Here is a 21,097-nt window from a genome sequence, read left to right as displayed (position 1 = left end):
ATAATGTTATTACTAGGATGTACACTTTGATTAGTAAGTTTTTAGATGGAGGCATCTGCCCAACCTTAATCTGAGGCAATTTACACATGCCACACAAGTCTTAAGGAAACAAAGTACGACACACGATAACAAAGCAGGCCCCTAATTGTGGCAACTTTGATTAGTAAGTATGATATAAGACTACAAATATACTTTATCAATAATTAGAGAGATGGTAAGGGCATCTCCAATGGTTGTAAGATAGTTGTTGGTAGACTTTGCCACATAGGATTTTTGATGATGTGTCATACAATAAATGAGAGAAGAGAGGAAGTTTGTATGTACATGAACCAACACCCCTTGCACAAGCTCCAATGTAGAATGAGAGAGCACCTTATTTATGATCTTACATCCTATTGGGCAAACTAGATACAACCCATTGGAGTTGTTGTATGTTAAGGTGTTGGTTGATGACATGACATATTTTACCAACAAGCTAACATACAGACTGTTGGAGATGCCCTAAGCAAACAATAAGATACTAAGCATTAAAAGATGAGCAATGCTAGACCTACTAAGAGTTACTTATGGATTTTACGTACTTGCTTACATGGAGTATTGGGATTGGAAGCGGGGGAAGGAAGGGCCCCACCCTAGTGAAATTGGGAGGGGGAGGGGGGAGTAGACCTTTTGTAGGTGTAGGATTATTGTTAAAAGATACTCGCTCCTCTCACAATTACAAAATGTTTTAGCTTATTTTTTTTAATCAGAATAGACACATTGTAGTATATTTGTTCACTCATTTAAGTCCGAACGCATCTTATATTTATGAAGGGGTGTAGTAAACATTGTTTATCATAGGGCAAACATGACTTCATCTTCTTCCTTCAACTACCCACTTGCTCATCGTTAACCGTCACTTTCCAGCCCCCATGAAAAATGTAGTATGATGCATCTCATCTAAACATCTACTACTAATTCCCAACCCCCTTACGCTATCTGAAAGTGGTTTTGACCATTTTAAAGTGATGTTTAGACGATGTACAGTGCCAAATTGGATGTTTAGGGTTAGATCACAAGTTAGCAATGTACACATGCCCCCGCAAACCAAAACACAAATGTACACAAGCTTCAAATAACAATTGCGCGAGAGTTGAATAAACAGCGCGAGAGTTTAGCTACATCTCACTGACCCATTGTTACCCACAACCACAATGGCACAAACACACCATTAAAATATTGTACGTAGCAGGCTAATGAATTCGGTGACCGGCTGATCGAGTGGTCAGGTGGCAGACATGGATGCGACGATGGCGTGCGCGACGATGGCCATGGAGCTGAACCGGTCGTTCTCCTTGGGCAGCGTCGCCTCGCCGGCCATGCCGGCGCACCCGGACGCGACGTACTGCGCCGCGTCCAGCACCTCCCGCGCGCCGCTGTATCGCCCCGCGGCGACGGACCGCGCCGCCCACCGCAGAGCCGGGACGGCGCCGGCATAGAGCTGCAGGCACGACCGCATGCCCTTCCTGGCGTCGGCGTCCGCCGCCGAGGCCGGCGCCGGGACGCGCTCCGCGTCGAGGGCGAGCGCGGACTCGATGCTGGCCTTCGCCGCCGTGGCGTTGGCCGCCGCCAGCCTGGTCGCGAGCGCCGCGAGCTCCGGCGCGCCGCGCGCGGAGCGGCAGGAGGAGGAAGCGTCGACGCAGAGCGTGGACGCGCAGAGCTCCGGCGTGACGTAGAAGCTGCCCAGGCTGCCGCAGAGCTGGTCCAGCGGCGAAGAGGGTGCGGCGCCGTGGACACCGGCCGCCGAGAAGAGGGCGAGGAGGAGGAGTGCGCCGAGCGTAGGAGAGGAGGTGGCCATGGCCATGATGCTGGCTGGCGGACGTCTCTGTATCGTCTCTCCCCTCGCCTCGGTCCTCTTAAATGATAACGTGAGTGACCACGCCCGGTACGGTCTTAACGAGCGTCACGTTCTCTCTGCTTCTCGTTTCATCAGAAGATACTGCTGCGTCAGTGATCACTCGGCCAGTTGAGTAACATGAGTTGAGACGAGATGATCTGGGCTCAGCTCGCTCGAAATGTCACACACTAGTTACTGCTGGTACATGTATACTGCCGATCATCTATTCATCGATACGTATAAAGTCCCATTGAATGCCACCTACTAAGCGACGGGCAGTAATGGATCGCGCCAGAATAATGTGACCCATCCGTCGCCTCGTCTATGAGTTAATGGCGACACCGGGGCGCACCGTCCTCCGCCTGCCCCGCAGCCGCATGCAAGCGCAATCACTCATGGCTCGTGCCGTGCGGGCGGATCAACCACCGGAAGAGAAACGCAAATCCGATGGGACAAACACAAGCCCCGCATGCATGCATGCATGCATATGCTCTCATTCATTCATTAGCTCACCTACCCACAACCACACCAGGAAACGAAACAAATACGAGCGAGCTCGATCACACTTCAGTTCACGAGCGTCAGTGTAGTCAGCGTCAGGCGAACAACCACCACCAGCAAGCCATGACCTTCCGCGGCTCATCCCTCCTCCTCTTCCTCCTCCTTGCGCTAGCGCCGGCCATCCAAGTCCAAGCCGCTCCCACCGCTGGCGCGCCGGTCGTCGACACGGTGGCGGACTCGTGCAACGCGATCCGCGACTTCGTGGACTACGCCTTCTGCGCCGCCGCGCTGCGGTCCAGCGGGCCGGGCGCCTCCACGGCGGACCGCCACGTGCACCTCCTCGTCGCGGCGGACCTCGCCGCGGCGCGCGGGACGTCGGCGCGGGACGCCGCCACCGCGATGGCGCGCGACGAGCGGGACCCGGGCGCGCGCGACGGGTTGGAGGCGTGCGGGATCCTCTACGGGGCCATCTCCGTCCCGGCGCTGCAGTTCATGCGCGGCTACGCGGCGGCGCGGGCGTGGGACCGGGCGCGCTCGCTGCTGTCGCTCACCGGGCAGGCCGGGATCGGCTGCGAGGCGGCGCTCGCCGGCGCGCCGGAGGCCAAGGGGAGGATGGCCGCCGCCAACCGCGAATTTGACCAGCTCAGCACCATGGCCACCGCGCTGCTCAACAGGGTCGATCGTCAGGGGTGACGTGGCAGCATGCCACCGCCGTCGACCGGCGCACCGTAGTTCTTCTTGTGTTAATAACCAGAGTTCCTTGTGTTGATTATTACTACGTACTACTAGTTCCTTGATCAAACTAGTAAGCCCGCGCATGTAAAATTTAAATTATGAATACTCAAGGCTCACAGTTTGAGTTCACATGAAGCTACCTTTTCTAATCGCGTCAACTGGTTTGGAGTACATCCATATACTCGGCAGTTTTTCTTTTCTGATGAACTCTGCCTTTTCATTTTTCATTAAGAAGAGAAAGGATAGTTCAAACACAGGGTTTAGCGTTTTGTGTGGGGTGATTGACATCCAGCCTCACGTCTCAATATATAGATGATCACAATTACAATTACATATATATATAGAAATACGTGTACAATGACAATATACTAAATCCTACTTTACATGCCCCTTCAATCTAAACTACATACAAGATTCAGATTGGTTCTAAAACGGTCTAGCATCTGTCTAGTAGCAGGTTTAGTAAATACATCTGCTAACCGATCATCTGTAGAAATAAACCTGACTTCCAGTTCACAAGCAGCTACTCGTTCTCTCACAAAGCGGAAATCAATCTCAATGTGTTTACTCCGAGCATGAAACACTAGATTCGCCGTCAGGTAAGTTGCCCCTAAGTTATCATACCACAATATAGGAGTGCGCTGCCGTGGGACTCCAAGTTCTGTGAGAATTGAGTCTATCCAAATGGCTTCAGCCGCGCCATTGGCCAATGCCTTATACTCTGCCTCGGTGCTTGATTCTTAAGACTGTGGGTTGCTTCTTCGAGCTCCAAGATACAAGATTAGGTCCAACAAAGATAGTAAAACCGTCAGTGGAGCGCCTATCATCAACACAACCTCCCCAGTCTGCATCGGTGAATATACTCACTCCAGTAAATCTGGACTTACGAATCCGTAGTCCCATGCCTAGCATACCTTTGACATATCTTAGAATACACTTGACTGCTTCCCAATGATCCTCCGTTGGCTGAGACAGGAACTGGCACACTTTGTTCACTGCGAAGGAGATACCAGGACGAGTGAGGGTCAAATACTGAAGTGCCCCAACCACACTGCGATACCGAAAGGAGTCATCTCTACCCAGTAGTGCACCACTATGACGTGAGAGACTCTCAGATGTAGCAAGCGGAGTGGAAGTGGCCTTGCAGTTCTCCATGTTGACGCGATGAAGAAGATCCAAAGCATACTTTTTCTGCGTCAAGGTCATGCCCCGTGAATGAAAGGACGCTTCCAAACCAAGAAAGTACTCGAGGCGACCCAAATTTTTGATGGGAAAGCTAGCAGACAACGACTGTACAAGACGATCCACCACGGCAGGGGTAGAGCCAGCAATCACAATATCATCAACGTACACCAGCATGTATATCTGTATAGTACCCTGGGAGAAGATGAACAGAGATGCATCTGATCTGGAAGCAACAAAACCGAGCTGCGAAAGGCGCTGACTCAAACGAGCATACCAGGCACGGGGCGACTGCTTGAGACCATAAATAGACCGCTGAAGTTTACAGACATGAGAGGGATGATACGTCCATTTTGCATCATGCTTTTATATCGATATTTATCGCATTATGGGATGTTATTACACATTATGTCACAATACTTATGCCTATTCTCTCTTATTTTACAAGGTTTACATGAAGAGGGAGAATGCCGGCAGCTGGAATTATGGGCTGGAAAAGGAGCAAATATTAGAGACCTATTCTGCACAACTCCAAAAGTCCTGAAACTTCACGGGAGCAAGTTTCAGAATATATCAAAAATATTGGGCGAAAGAAGTACCAGAGGGGGGGCCACCCACCATCCACGAGGGTGGGGGCGCGCCCTACCCCCTGGGCGCGCCCCCTGCCTTGTGGGCCCCCTGGCAGCCCTCTGATGCCCATCTTCTGCTATATGATGTCTTTCGTCCAGGAAAAAAATCATAAGCTAGCTCACGGGACGAAACTCTGCCGCCACGAGGCGGAACCAATCTAGGGCTTCGGCGGAGCTGTTCTGCCGGAGAAACTTTCCTCCGGGAGGGGGAAATCATCACCATCATCATCACCAACGATCCTCTCATCGGGAGGGGGTCAATCTCCATCAAAATCTTCACCAGCACCATCTCATCTCAAACCCTAGTTCATCTCTTGTATCCAATCTTTGTCCCAAAGCCTCAGATTGGTACATGTGGGTTGCTAGTAGTGTTGATTACTCTTTGTAGTTGATGCTAGTTGGTTTATTCGGTGGAAGATCATATGTTCAGATCCTTTATGCATATTAATACCCCCATGATTTTGAACATGAATATGATTTGTGAGTAGTTACGTTTGTTCTTGAGGACATGGGAGAAGTCTTGCTATAAGTAGTCATGTGAATTTCGTATTCGTTCGATATTTTGATGAGATGTATGTTGTCTTTCCTCTAGTGGTGTCATGTGAATGTCAACTACATGACACTTCACCATTGTTTGGGCCTAGAGGAGGGCATTGGGAAGTAATAACTAGATGATGGGTTGCTAGAGTGACAGAAGCTTAAATCCTAGTTTATGTGTTGCTTCGTAAGGGACTGATTTGGATCCATATGTTTCATGCTATGGTTAGGTTTACCTTAATACTTCTGTTGTAGTTGCGGATGCTTGCAATAGGGGTTAATCATAAGTGGGATGCTTGTCCAAGGAAGGACAGTACCCAAGCATCGGTCCACCCACATATCAAATTATCAAAGTACCGAACGCGAATCATATGAGCGTGATGAAAACTAGCTTGACGATAATTCCCATGTGTCCTCGGGAGCACTTTCCTTTATATAAGAGTTTGTCCAGGCTTGTCCTTTGCTACAAAAAGGATTGAGCCATCTTGCTGCACCTTATTTACTTTTATTACTTGTTACCCGTTACAAATTACCTTATCACAAAACTATCTGTACCGATAATTTTAGTGCTTGCAGAGAATACCTTACTGAAAACTACTTATCATTTCCTTCTGCTCCTCGTTGGGTTCGACACTCTTACTTATTGAAAAGACTACGATATATCCCCTACACTTGTGGGTCATCAAGACTCTTTTCTGGCGCTGTTGCCGGGGAGTGAAGCGCCTTTGGTAGGTGGAATTTGGTAAGCAAAAATTTATATAGTGTGCTGAAATTTACTGTCACTTGTTACTATGGAACATAATCCTTTGAGGGGCTTATTCGGGGTATCTTCACACCGACCAGTAGAGCAAAGAGTTTCTCCTCAACCTACTGAACCTACTGAAAATGTTTACTTTGAAATTACTTCGGGTATGATAGAGAAACTGCTAGCTAATCCTTTCACACGTGATGGAAAATTGCATCCCGATTTGTGATACGTCTCCAACGTATCTTTAATTTTTGATTACTCCATGCTATATTATCTACTATTTTGGACTATATTGGGCTTTATTTTTCACTTTTATATTATTTTTGGGACTAACCTATTAACCGGAGGCCCAGCCCAGAATTGCTGTTTTTTTTGCCTATTTCAGTGTTTCGAAGAAATGGAATATCAAACGGAGTCCAAATGGAATGAAACCTTCGGGAACATGACTTTCTCACCGAACGTGATCCAGGATACTTGGACCCTACGCCAAGGCATCAGAGAGGCGGTCACGAGGGTGGGGGCGCCCACCCTAGGGCGCGCCCCCTGCCTCGTGGGCCCCTCGGTGCTTCACCAACGTACTCCTTCCTCTTATATATACCTACATACCCCCAAACGAACAGAACAGGAGCCAAAAACCTAATTCCACCACCGCAACTTTCTGTATCCACGAGATCCCATCTTGGGGCCTGTTCCGGAGCTCCGCTGGAGAGGGCCGTCATCACGAAGGGCTTCTACATCATCATAGCCTCTCCGATGAAGTGTGAGTAGTTTACCTCAGACCTTCGTGTCCATAGTTAGTAGCTAGATGGCTTCTTCTCTCTTTTTGGATCTCAATACAAAGTTCTCCCCCTCTCTTGTGGAGATCTATTCGATGTAATCTTCTTTTTGCGGTGTGTTTGTTGAGACCGATGAATTGTGGGTTTATGATCAAGTCTATCTATGAACAATATTTGAATCTTCTCTGAATTCTTTTATGTATGATTGGTTATCTTTGCAAGTCTCTTCGAATTATCCGTTTGGTTTGGCCAACTAGATTGGTAGTTCTTGCCATGGGAGAAGTGCTTAGCTTTGGGTTCGATCTTGCGGTGTCCTTTCCCAGTGACAGAAGGGGCAGCAAGGCACGTATTGCATCGTTGCCATCGAGGATAACAAGATGGGGTTTATTTCATATTGCATGAATTTATCTCTCTACATCATGTCATCTTGCTTAAAGCGTTACTCTATTTTTAACTTAATACTCTAGATGCATGCTGAATAGCGGTCGATGAGTGGAGTAATAGTAGTAGGTGCAGAATCGTTTCGGTCTACTTGTCACGGACGTGATGCCTATATTCATGATCATGCCTAGATATTCTCATAAATATGCTCAATTCTGTCAATTGCTCAACAGTAATTTGTTCACCCACCGTAGAATACTTATGCTCTTGAGAGAAGCCACTAGTGAAACCTATGTCCCCCGGGTCTATTCTCATCATATCAATCTCCATCACTTTAATCTTGTTTTGCTTTTCTACTTTGCCTTTTACTTTTCACTTTGCATCTCTATACCAAAAATACCAAAAATATTATATCTATCAGATCTTACTCTCGTAAGTGACCGTGAAGGGATTGACAACCCCTAATTGCGTTGGTTGCGAGTAGCTATCGTTTTGTGCAGGTACGAGGGACTTGAGCGTGGCCTCCTACTGGATTGATACATTGGTTCTCAAAAACTGAGGGAAATACTTACGCTACTCTGTTGCATCATCCCTTCCTCTTCGGGGAAATCCAACGCAAGCTCAAGAGGTAGCAAGAAGGATTTCTAGCGCCGTTGCTCGGGAGTCTATGCAAAAAGTCAACATACCAAGTACCCATCACAATCCCTATCTCTCGCATTACATTATTTGCCATTTGCCTCTCGTTTTCCTCTCCCCCCCAATTCACCCTTGCTGTTTTATTCACCCTCTCTTTCTATCCTCCCTCGCTCTCTCTATTTTCCTATTTTTGCCCGTTTCTTGTTTGCTCGTATGGTTGGAATAGTCGTTTATTTATTACTATACAGAGAACCTAAGAATTATGGATCCTCATCCGCTTGCTAATCTTTTTAAGAGATCCAATTATGTTGAACCAATTTCTAGTGAGTTTTGTGCACTAGATTATCTTTTTGAAGTTTTGCTTGAAATTCGTGAATCTGAAAATTGCGATGAAGTATTTTATGAAGTGATTCACGATAGATCTTTGAATAAAAAGCATGATTGCAATGATGTTATTGTAAATTCTATTAATGTCAATTGTGCTAATAATATGCAAAACCCTAAGCTTGGGGATGCTAGTTTTGCTATGTCCTCTACTTGTTGCAATGATCATGATTGGGGTGATTCTTCTTATGATATTGAAAATTTATTTAAGCCCCATGATGAATATGAGATTGATAATAGTGTTTGCAATATTACTGAAAGTGGGTTTGGAAGAGTGTCAACTTTAGATCCCACATATTTGGAGTATGATCAATCTTATGAAATTTTTGATAAAAGTGGGTCTGGAAAGGTCATGACTTTAGTTAATGTTAATCCCACTATTTTGGAAGAGTGTCAACTTTGCATGCATGTGGATCGTGTTGAAAATATTTTATGTGATAGCTATTTTGTTGAATTTGCTTATGATCCTACATATAATTATTACGAGAGAGAGAGAGGAAAATATGGTGGTAGAAATTTTCATGTTACTAAATTACCTCTCGTTATGTTGAGATTGCCATTGTTTCTTTCCGCTTCCTCGCATATGCTAGTTTTTGCTTGCCTTGATAATTTGTTTGCCTATAAGATGCCTATGCATAGTAAGTATGTTATACTTAGATGTGTTTGTCATGTGTTTTATGATGCTCTCTTTGTGCTTCAATTCTTGTCTTTCATGTGAGCATCATTGAAATATTATGCCTAGCTATAAGGCCTTAAAGAAAAGCGCTTGTTGGGAGACAACCCAATATTTATCCTTGCTGTTATTTAATAAATAAATTATTTAGCCTCTGTTTTGGTTGTGTTTTTTGTGTTTAATTAGTGTTTGTGCCAAGTAGAACCGTTGGGAAGACTTGGGGAAAGTCTTGTTGAACTTGCTGTAAAAAACAGAAACTTTAGCGCTCACGAGAACTGATTTAATTTTTATTTGAAGAGTGATATTTAGTTAATTCTTTTTTAAGATGATTAATATATAAATTCCTCACGTCCATCAATTTATTTTAGAATTTTTGGGGTTCCAGATCTTGCTCTAGATACATATTACTACAGACTGTTCTGTTTTTGACAGATTCTGTTTTTCGTGTGTTGTTTGCTTATTTTGATGAATCTATGGTTAGTAAAATAGTTTATAATCCATAGAGAAGTTGGAATACATTAGATTTAACACCAATATAAATAAAGAATGAGTTCATTACAGTATCTTGAAGTGGTTTTTTGTTTTCTTTCGCTAACGGAGCTCACGAGTTTTCTACTTTAAGTTTTGTGTTGTGAAGTTTTTAAGTTTTGGGTGAATTCTTGTGATGGATTATGGAAAAAGGAGTGGCAAGAGCCTAAGCTTGGGGATGCCCATGGCACCCCCAAGATAATCCAAGGAAACCAAAAAGTCAAAGCTTGGGAATGCCCCGGAAGGTATCCCCTCTTTCGTCCACTTCCATTGGTAATTTACTTGGAGCTATATTTTTATTCACCAACATGATATGTGTTTTGCTTGGAGCGTCTTGTATTATTTGTGTCTTTGTGTTTCAGTATGCCACAATCATCCTTGCTGTACACACCTTTTGAGAGAGCCATACATGAATTAGAATTTGATAGAATACTCTATGTGCTTCACTTATATCTTTTGAGCTAAGTAGTTTTGCTCTATGTGCTTAACTTATATCTTTTTGAGCTAAGTAGTTTTGCTCTATGTGCTTCACTTATATCTTTTGAGCTAAGTAGTTTTGCTCTATGTGCTTCACTTATATCTTTTTGAACTAAGTAGTTTTTCTCTATGCGCTTCACTTATATCTTTTGAGCTAAGTAGTTTTGCTCTATGTGCTTCACTTATATCTTTTTGAACTAAGTAGTTTTTCTCTATGTGCTTCACTTATATCTTTTGAGCGCTATAATTTTGCTCTATGTGCTTCACTTAGATCTTTTTGAGCACGGTGGTGGATTTGTTTTAAAGAAACTATTGATCTCTCATGCTTCACTTAAATAATTTTGAGAGTCTTAATAGCATGGTAATTTTCTTAATAATAATATGCTTGGTATTCAAGATTTGTGAAACTTTCTTTTGAGTGTGTTGAATACTAAGAAAAGATTGAAGCATGATAATTGTTTTGAGATATGGAGGTGATAATATTAAAGTCATGCTAGTTGAGTAGTTGTGAATTTAAAGAATAGTTGTGTTAAAGTTTGTGATTCCCGTAGCATGCACGTATGGTGAACCATTATGTGATGAAGTCGGAGCATGATTTATTTATTGATTGTCTTCCTTATGAGTGGCGGTTGGGGACGAGCGATGGTCTTTCCCTACCAATCTATCCCCCTAGGAGCATGCGTGTAATACTTTTCTTTGATAACTTCTAGATTTTTGCAATAAGTATATGAGTTCTTTATGACTAATGTTGAGTCCATGGATTATACGCACTCTCACCCTTCCACCTTTGCTAGCCTCTCTAATACCGCACACCTTTCGCCGGTATCATACACCTACCATGTACCTTCCTCAAAACAGCCACCATACCTACCTATTATGGCATTTCCATAGCCATTCCGAGATATATTGCCATGCAACTTTCCACCGTTCCGTTTATTATGACACATTCATCATTGTCATATTGCATATCCCGGTACACCGCCGGAGGCATCCATATAGAGTCATATTTTGTTCTAAGTATCGAGTTGTAATTGTTGAGTTGTAAGAAAAATAAAAGTGTGATGATCATCATTATTAGAGCATTGTCCCAGTGAGGAAAGGATGATGGAGACTATGATTCCCCCACAAGTCGGGATGAGACTCCGAACGAAAATTAAATAAAAGAGGCCAAAGAAGCCCAAATAAAAAGAGAAATAAAAGAGGCCATAAAAAAGAGAAAAGGCCCAAAAAATGAGAGAAAAAGAGAGAAGGGACAATGTTACTATCCTTTTACCACACTTGTGCTTCAAAGTAGCACCATGATCTTCATGATAGAGAGTCTCTCGTTATGTCACTTTCGTATACTAGTGGGAATTTTACATTATAGAACTTGGCTTGTATATTCCAATGATGGGCTTCCTCAAAATGCCCTAGGTCTTCGTGATCAAGCAAGTTGGATGCACACCCACTTAGTTTCTTTTGATGAGCTTTCATATACTTATATCTCTAGTGCATCCGTTGCATGGCAATCCCTACTCACTCACATTGATATCTATTGATGGGCATCTCCATAGCCCATTGATACGCCTAGTTAATGTGAGACTATCTTCCCCTCCTTTTTGTCTTCTCCACAACCACCATTCTATTCCACCTATAGTGCTATATCCATGGCTCACGCTCATGTATTGCGTGAAGATTGAAAAAGTTTTGAAAAAGTTAGAGTATGAAACAATTGCTTGGCTTGTCATCAGGGTTGTGCATGTTTAAATACTTTGTGTGGTGAAGATAGAGCATAGCCATACTAAATGATTTTGTAGAGATAACTTTCTTTGGCCATGTTATTTCGAGAAGACATAATTGCTTTGTTAGTATGCTTGAAGTATTATTATTTTTATGTCAATATAAACTTTTGTCTTGAATCTTTCGAATCTGAATATTAATATCACAATTAAGAAGATTTGCATTGAAATTATGCCAAGTAGCACTCCGCATCAAAAATTCTCTTTTTATCATTTACCTACTCGAGGACGAGCAGGAATTAAGCTTGGGGATGCCTGATACGTCTCCAACGTATCTATAATTTTTGATTTCTCCATGCTATATTATCTACTGTTTTGGACTATATTGGGCTTTATTTTTCACTTTTATATTATTTTTGGGACTAACCTATTAACCGGAGGCCCAGCCCAGAATTGTTGTTTTTTTGCCTATTTCAGTGTTTCGAAGAAACGGAATATCAAACGGAGTCCAAACGGAATGAAACCTTCAGGAACGTGATTTTCTCACCAAACGTGATCCAAGAGACTTGGACCCTATGCCAAGGCATCAGAGAGGCGGTCACGAGGGTGGGGGCGCCCCCCCTAGGGCACGCCCCCTGCCTTGTGGGCCCCTCAGTGCTTCACCGACGTACTCCTTCCTCATATATATATATACCTACGTACCCCCAAACGAACAGAACAGGAGCCAAAAACCTATTTCCACCGCCGCAACTTTCTGTATCCACGAGATCCCATCTTGGGGCCTGTTCCAGAGCTCCGCCGGAGAGGGCCGTCATCACGGAGGGCTTCTACATCATCATAGCCTCTCCGATGAAGTGTGAGTAGTTTACCTCAGACCTTCGGGTCCATAGTTAGTAGCTAGATGGCTTCTTCTCTCTTTTTGGATCTCAATACAAAGTTCTCCCCCTCTCTTGTGGAGATCTATTCGATGTAATCTTATTTTTGCGGTGTGTTTGTTGAGACCGATGAATTGTGGGTTTATGATCAAGTCTATCTATGAACAATATTTGAATCTTCTCTGAATTCTTTTATGTATGATTGGTTATCTTTGCAAGTCTCTTTGAATTATCCGTTTGGTTTTGCCAACTAGATTGGTAGTTCTTGCCATGGGAGAAGTGCTTAGCTTTGGGTTCGATCTTGTGGTGTCCTTTCCCAGTGACAGAAGGGGCGGCAAGGAACGTATTGCATCGTTGCCATCGAGGATAACAAGATGGGTTTTATTTCATATTGCATGAATTTATCTCTCTACATCATGTCATCTTGCTTAAAGTGTTACTCTGTTTTTAACTTAATACTCTAGATGCATGCTGGATAGCGGTCGATGAGTGGAGTAATAGTAGTAGATGCAGAATCGTTTCGGTCTACTTGTCACGGACGTGATGCCTATATACATGATCATGCCTAGATATTCTCATAACTATGCTCAATTCTGTCAATTGCTCAATAGTAATTTGTTCACCCACCGTAGAATACTTATGCTCTTGAGAGAAGCCACTAGTGAAACCTATGGCCCCCAGGTCTATTCTCATCATATCAATCTCCATCACTTTAATCTTGTTTTGCTTTTTTACTTTGCCTTTTACTTTTCACTTTGCATCTCTATACCAAAAATACCAAAAATATTATATCTATCAGATCTCACTCTCGTAAGTGACTGTGAAGAGATTGACAACCCCTAATCGCGTTGGTTGCGAGTAGCTATCGTTTTGTGCAGGTACGAGGGACTTGAGCGTGGCCTCCTACTGGATTGATACCTTGGTTCTCAAAAACTGAGGGAAATACTTACGCTACTCTGTTGCATCATCCCTTCCTCTTTGGGGAAATCCAACGCAAGGTCAAGAGGTAGCAATTTGCACCTACTCTATGTGGATGAAGTTTGTGGATTATTTAAGCTTGCATGTATGCCCAAGGATGTTATCAAGAAGAAGGTATTCCCTTTATCTTTGAAGGGAAAGACATTGACATGGTTTAGGCTATGTGATGATATGGGATCATGGAACTACAACCGATTGAAATTGGAATTTCATCAGAAGTTTTATCCTATGCATCTTGTTCATCGTGATCGTAATTATATATATAATTTTTGGCATCGCGAAGGAGAAAGCATCGCTTAAGCTTGGGGGGCTTAGTCAATGTTATATTCATGCCCCAATCATGAGCTCTCAAGAGAAATTATTATTCAAAAAATTTATGCTCGGCTTTCTCTCGATAATTGCTCCATGCTCGATACTTCTTGTACTAGCTCTTTTATGATGAAGACTATTGAGTTCAAATGAGATTTATTGGAGAGAATTAAACGCAACTCTGAAGATTGGGATCTCGACGAAGGTAAGGAGTCAAGTATAACCCCAAAGTTTGATTGTGTTAAATCTTTTATGGATACCGATGCCTTTCGTGAATTTAGCACTAAATATGGACTTGACTCTGAGATAGCAGCTTCTTTCTGTGAATCCTTTGCTACTCATGTTGATCTCCCTAAGGAGAAGTGGTTTAAATATAATCTGCCCATTGAAGTAAAAGTAGTTGCACCTATTAAAGTTGAAGAAAAGACTATCACTTATAATGATCCTGTTGTTCCTACTGCTTATATTGAGAAACCACCTTTCCCTATTAGAATAAAGGATAATGCTAAAGCTTCAACTGTGGTTCGTAAGAGTAATACTAGAACACCTACTCCCTCTGAGCAAATTAAAGTTGAACCTAGTGTTGCTATGGTTAAAGATCTCTTGGCCGATAATATTGATGGGCATGTTATTTACTTCTGTGATGAGGCTGCTAGAATTGCTAGACCTGATACTAAAAACAAACATAGACCTGTTGTAGGCATGCCTATTATTTCTGTTAAGATAGGAGATCATTGCTATCATGGCTTATGTGATATGGGTGCTAGTGCAAGTGCAATACCTCATTCCTTATATAAATAAATTATGCATGATATTGCACCTGCTGAGATAGAGGAAATTGATGTTACTATTAAGCTTGCCAATAGAGACACTATTTCACCAGTTGGGATTGTTAGAGATGTTGAAGTCTTGTGTGGGAAAGTTAAATATCCTGCTGATTTTCTTGTTCTTGGTTCCCCACAAGACGACTTTTGTCCCATTATATTTGGTACACCCTTCTTGAATACTGCTAATGCTAAGATAGACTGCAAAAAGGATGTTGTTATTATTGGTTTGGGGGATATGTCTCATGAGTTTAATTTTGCTAAGTTTCGCAGACAACCCCATGATAAAGAATTGCCTAGTAAAGATGAAATTATTGGTCTTGCTTCTATTGCCGTGCCTCCTAATGAACCTTTAGAGCAATATTTGCTAGACCATGGAAATGATATGTTTATGAATGAAACAAGGGAAATAGATGAAATATTCTTTAAACAAGGGCCTATTTTGAAACACAACCTGCCTGTTGAAATTCTAGGGGATCCTCCTGCACCCAAGGGTGACCCCGTGTTTGAGCTTAAACCTTTACCCGATACTATTAAATATGCTTATCTTGATGAGAAAGAGATATATCCTGTTATTATTAGTGCTAACCTTTCAGAGCATGAAGAAAAGAAATTATTGGAAACTCTGAAGAAGCACCGTGCTGCTATTGGGTATACTCTTGATGATCTTGAGGGCATTAGTCCCACTCTATGCCAGCACAAAATAAAATTGGAGAAAAACGCGAAACCGGTTGTTGATCACCAACGACGGTTAAATCCTAAGATGAAATAAGATGTAAGAAAAGAAATACTAAAGCTTTTGGAGGCAGGTATAATTTATCCCGTTGCTGATAGTCAGTGGGTAAGTCATGTCCATTGTGTCCCTAAGAAGGGAGGTATTACTGTTGTTCCTAATGATAAAGATGAATTGATCCCACAAAGAATTGTTACAGGTTATAGAATGGTAATTGATTTCTGCAAATTAAATAAAGCTACTAAAAAGTATCATTATCTTTTATCTTTTATTGATCAAATGCTAGAAATATTATCCAAACATACACATTTTTTTCTTTCTAGATGGTTATTCTGATTTCTCTCAAATACCTGTGTCAAAAGAGGATCAAGAAAAGACCACTTTTACTTGCCCTTTCGGTACCTTTGCTTATAGACGTATGCCTTTTGGTTTATGCAATGCACCTGCTACCTTTCAAAGATGTATGACTGCTATATTCTCTGACTTTTGTGAAAAGATTGTTTATGGATGATTTTTCTGTTTATGGAACTTCTTTTGATGATTGCTTAAGCAACCTTGATCAAGTTTTGCAGAGATGTGAAGAAACTAATCTTGTCTTGAATTGGGAGAAGTGCCACTTTATGGTTAATGAAGGTATTGTCTTGGGGCATAACATTTCTGAAAGAGGTATTGAAGTTGATAAAGCTAAAGTTGATGCTATTGAAAAGAAGTCGTGCCCTAAGGACATTAAAGGTATAAGAAGTTTCCTTGGTCATGCCGTTTTTATAGGAGGTTCATTAAGTACTTCTCAAAAATCTCCAGACCTCTGATTAACCTCTTACAAAAAGATGTTCCTTTTGTATTTGATGATGATTATGTAGAAGCATTTGAAATACTTAAGAAAGCCTTGATTTCTGCACCAATTGTTTAGCCGCCTGATTGGAATTTACCCTTTGAAATTATGTGTGATGCTAGTGATTATGTTGTAGGGGTTGTTCTAGGACAAAGGGTTGATAAGAAATTAAATGTTATCCAATATGCTAGTAAGACTCTAGACAGTGCTCAAAGAAATTATGCTACTACTGAAAAGGAGTTTTTAGCAGTTGTATTTGCTTGTGATAAGTTCAGACCTTATATAGTTGATTCTAAAGTAATTGTTCACACTGATTCATGCTGCTATTAAATATCTTATGGAAAAGAAAGATGCTAAACCTAGACTTATTGGGTTGGTTCTCTTGTTACAAGAATTTGATTTGCATATTATTGATATAAAGGGAGCTGAGAACCCCGTTGCAGACAACTTGTCTAGGTTAGAGAATGTTCTTAAGGACCCACTACCTATTGATGATAGCTTTCCTGATGAATAACTAGCTGTCATAAATGCTTCTCGTACTGTTCCATGGTATGATGATTATGCTAATTATATTGTTGGTAAATTTATACCACCTAGTTTCACACACCAGCAAAAGAAAAAGGTTTTCTATGATTTAAGACATTACTTTCGGGATGACCCACACCTTTATAAAGGAGTAGATGGTGTTATTAGACGTTGTGTACCTGAGCATGAACAGGAACAGATCCTATGCAAGTGTCACTCTGAGGCTTATGGAGGACGCCATGCTGGAGATAGAACTGCACATAAGGTATTGCAATCCGGTTTTTATTAGCTTGCTCTCTTCAGGGATGCCCGTAAGTTTTTTTTGCCTTGTGATGAATGTCAAAGAATTGGCAATATTAGTAGACGTTAAGAAATGCCTATGAATTATTCACTTGTTATTGAACCATTTGATGTTTGGGGCTTTGACTATATGGGACCGTTTCCTTCCTCTAATGGTTATACACATATTTTAGTTGTTGTTGATTACGTTACTAAGTGGGTAGAAGCTATTCCAACTAGTAGTACTGATCGTAACACCTCTATTAAGATGCTTAAAGAAGTTATTTTTCCGAGGTTTGGAGTCCCCAGATACTTAATGACTGATGGTGGTTCACATTTTATTCATGGTGCCTTTCGTAAAATGCTTGCTAAGTATGATGTTAATCATAGAATTGCATCTCCTTATCACCTACAGTCTAGAGGTCAAGTAGAACTGAGCAATAGAGAGCTTAAATTAATTTTGCAAAAGACTGTTAATAGATCTAGAAAGAATTGGTCCAAGAAACTTGATGATGCTTTATGAGCTTATAGAACTGCATATAAAAATCATATGGGCATGTCTCCGTATAAAATGGTTGATTGTAAAGCATGTCACTTACCTCTCGAACTAGAACATAAGGCATATTGGGCCATTAAAGAGCTCAATTATGATTTCAAACTTGCCGGTGAGAAGAGGCTTTTTGACATTAGCTTACTTGATGAATGGAGAACCCAGGCTTATGAGAATGCCAAACTGTTTAAAGAAAAAGTTAAAATATGGCATGATGAAAGGATACAAAAACATGAGTTTAACGTAGGTGATTATGTATTATTATACAACCCTCATTTAAGATTTTTTGCAGGAAAACTCCTCTCTAAATGGGAAGTTCCTTACGTCATCGAGGAGGTCTATCGTTCCGGTGCCATAAAAAACAACAACTTCGAAGGCACAAATCCGAGGGTGATGAACGGTCAAAGAATCAAACATTATATCTCAGGCAATCCCATAAATGTTGAAACTAATGTTATTGAAACCGTAACCCTGGAGGAATACATAAAGGACACTTTCCAGAATGTTTCAGACTCCGAAAAGGAATAGGTACGTTGTACGGTAAGTAAACAGACTCCAAAACAGTTCTAATAGCAATTTTTCTTCGTTTTGGAATATTTAAGAAAATAGGAAAACAAGAAGCAGTCCGGGAAGGACACGAGGCGTCCACGAGGGTGGAGGGCGTGCCCCCTGCCTCGTGGACACCTCGTGTGCCCTCCGGACTCCGTTTTCTTGCACAATACTTCTTTTGGTCGGTAAAAATTCATTATATAATCTCCCAAAGGTTTTGACCACCGTACTGCTATTTCTGCTGCAGTCATAAAGCAAGATGTCTTCTCAAGAGTCAGTCGAGGAGATTCGGGTGTCTCATCCGACACCGGGACCAAGAGCAAACAACAATGCTGACCACTTTGGGCCATCAACTAAGGAAGAGATGGAAGCTGACTTGAAAAGGATAGATGCCATGGAGGAGGATGAATAAGTTACTTCTCGTTTTCTGAGCTGGATTCACGATGGGGGAACTACAGAGCTCAGCTATTCCTACTCGGTCATCCCTTCCATTGTTAGATTTCTTTCTTATGAAAATATGAAAAAGAGTGTTAATTGTTCTCCCGCAGCTATGCAACATCCTTGGGTGAAAGGAGCTTTAGCCGTCACGGGCAAGCTCCGTAAGGAAATAATGGACCTCAAGCAGCAAGTCAATAAGCTCGAGGAAGAGAATCACATCCTAAGGGGCATCATTGCCAATAGTATCACATCACCACCCCCGAAGAAGGAGACGTAAAACACATGGGTATGGGCACTCCCCTTGGCAACTACCAAGCTTGAGGTTCCCCGGTATCGTATCACCATCACACTTTTATAATTTACCGTTTTTCTTAGTTCGATCCTTTTGGTAATACCTTGATCTAGTAGAATAAAGTTTTAATATGATCTAGTTTTGAGTTTTGCTTTATGATCCTTCTATGTAATCGAGTCCGTGAGCTATATATAATAAAAATTAGTGTTGAGTTAAGGGCTTGATTATCTTGCTATGATCTTGAGGGAATAAAATAAAAGAGAAAGAATAAAAAGAAATAAAGAGATCATATGGATCTTATGGAGAGTAATGACTTCACATATAAAGAGTATGATGAATAAAAGTTGTTGAGAGTTGACAAACATAGTTTTGGTCATCGTTGCAATTAATAGGAAGTAATAAAGAAAGAGAGGTTTCACATATAAATATACTATCTTGGACATCTTTTATGATTGTGAGCACTTATTAAAATATGACATGCTAAAGAGTTGATGTTGGACAAGGAAGACAACGTAATGGGTTATGTTTTCTTACATATGAGATAAATTATATTGTCATGGATCATCCAACATGTTGAGCTTGCCTTTCCCTCTCATGCTAGCCAAATTCTTTGCACCAAGTAGAGATACAACTTGTGCTTCCAAATATCCTTAAACCTAGTTTTGCCATGAGAGTCCACCATATCTACCTATGGATTGAGTAAGATCCTTCAAGTAAGTTGTCATTGTTGCAAGCAATAAAAATTGATCTCTAAATATCTATGATTTATTAGTGCGGAGAAAATAAGCTTTATACGATCTTGTGATGTGGAAGAAATAAAAACGACGGACTACATAATAAAGGCACAAGTGGCAATATAAAGTGACGTTCTTTCGCATTAAGATTCCAACCATAAAAGCACATGACGACCTCTGCTTCCCTCTGCGAAGGGCCTATCTTTTATTGTTGTCTTATACTTCATGCAAGAGTCATGGTGATCTTCACCTTTCCTTTTTACATTTTATCCTTTGGCAAGCACAATGTGTTGGAAAGATCCTGATATATATAGCTAATTGGATGTGAGTTTTCATGAACTATTATTGTTGACATTACCCTTGAGGAAAAAGGTTGGGAGGCAAAACTATAAGCCCCTATCTTTCTTTGTGTCCGATTAAAACTTCATAACCATAAATATCGCGTGAGTGTTAGCAATTGTGAAAGACTAAATGATAGTTGAGTATGTGGACTTGATGAAAAGCTCTTATATTGACTCTTTCTGATGTTATGATAAATTACAATTGCTTCAATGACTGAGATTATAGTTTGTTGGTTCTCAATGAAGTTTCTAATTCATACTTCAAATTGTGACTGAATTGTTACTTTAGCATAAGAGATCATATGACAATATATGTATATTTTGTTGTCCTAAGAATGATCATGATGCCCTCATGTTTGTATTCTATTTTTATCGACACCTCTATCTCTAAACATGAGGACATATTTATCGATATCGGCTTTCGCTTGAGGACAAGCGAGGTCTAAGCTTGGGGGAGTTGATACGTCCATTTGCATCATGCTTTTATATCGATATTTTATCGCATTATGGGCTGTTATTACACATTATGTCACAATACTTATGCCTATTCTCTCTTATTTTACAAGGTTTACATGAAGAGGGAGAATGCCGGCAGCTGGAATAATGGGCTGGAAAAGGAGCAAATATTAGAGACCTATTCTGCACAACTCCAAAAGTCATGAAACTTCACAGGAGCAAGTTTCAGAATATATAAAAAATATTGGGCGAAAGAAGTACCAGAGGGGGGCCACCCACCATCCACGAGGGTGGGGGGCGCGCCCTACCCCCTGGGCGTGCCCCCTGCCTCGTGGGCCCCCTGGCAGCCCTCTAATGCCCATCTTCTGCTATATGACGTCTTTCGTCCAGGAAAAAAATCATAAGCTAGCTCACGGGACGAAACTCCGCCGACACGAGGCGAAACCTTGGCGGAACCAATCTAGGGCTCTGGCGGAGCTGTTCTGCCGGGGAAACTTCCCTCCCGGAGCGGGAAATCATCACCATCGTCATCACCAACGATCCTCTCATTGGGAGGGGGACAATCTCCATCAACATCTTCACAGGCACCATCTCATCTCAA

General features: G+C 41.7%; 2 protein-coding genes across 2 annotated transcripts; one reads left to right on the top strand and one right to left on the bottom strand.

Annotated features, from left to right (window-relative positions):
• Nucleotides 1-1,089: 1,089 nt before the first annotated feature.
• On the bottom strand, nucleotides 1,090-2,013 carry LOC119296993. The gene has a single exon (XM_037574966.1). The coding sequence runs from the start codon at nucleotides 1,841-1,843 to the stop codon at nucleotides 1,265-1,267; it is 579 nt and encodes a 192-aa protein (XP_037430863.1). The 5' UTR covers nucleotides 1,844-2,013; the 3' UTR covers nucleotides 1,090-1,264.
• Nucleotides 2,014-2,266: 253 nt separating this feature from the next.
• On the top strand, nucleotides 2,267-3,247 carry LOC119296992. Its single transcript, XM_037574965.1, has one exon. The coding sequence runs from the start codon at nucleotides 2,324-2,326 to the stop codon at nucleotides 3,068-3,070; it is 747 nt and encodes a 248-aa protein (XP_037430862.1). The 5' UTR covers nucleotides 2,267-2,323; the 3' UTR covers nucleotides 3,071-3,247.
• Nucleotides 3,248-21,097: the final 17,850 nt, after the last annotated feature.

The sequence above is a fragment of the Triticum dicoccoides genome, chromosome 5A (genome assembly GCF_002162155.2).
Source record: "Triticum dicoccoides isolate Atlit2015 ecotype Zavitan chromosome 5A, WEW_v2.0, whole genome shotgun sequence".
Taxonomy (NCBI): Eukaryota; Viridiplantae; Streptophyta; class Magnoliopsida; order Poales; family Poaceae; genus Triticum; species Triticum dicoccoides.
This window is presented reverse-complemented; position numbering and strand designations above follow the sequence as displayed.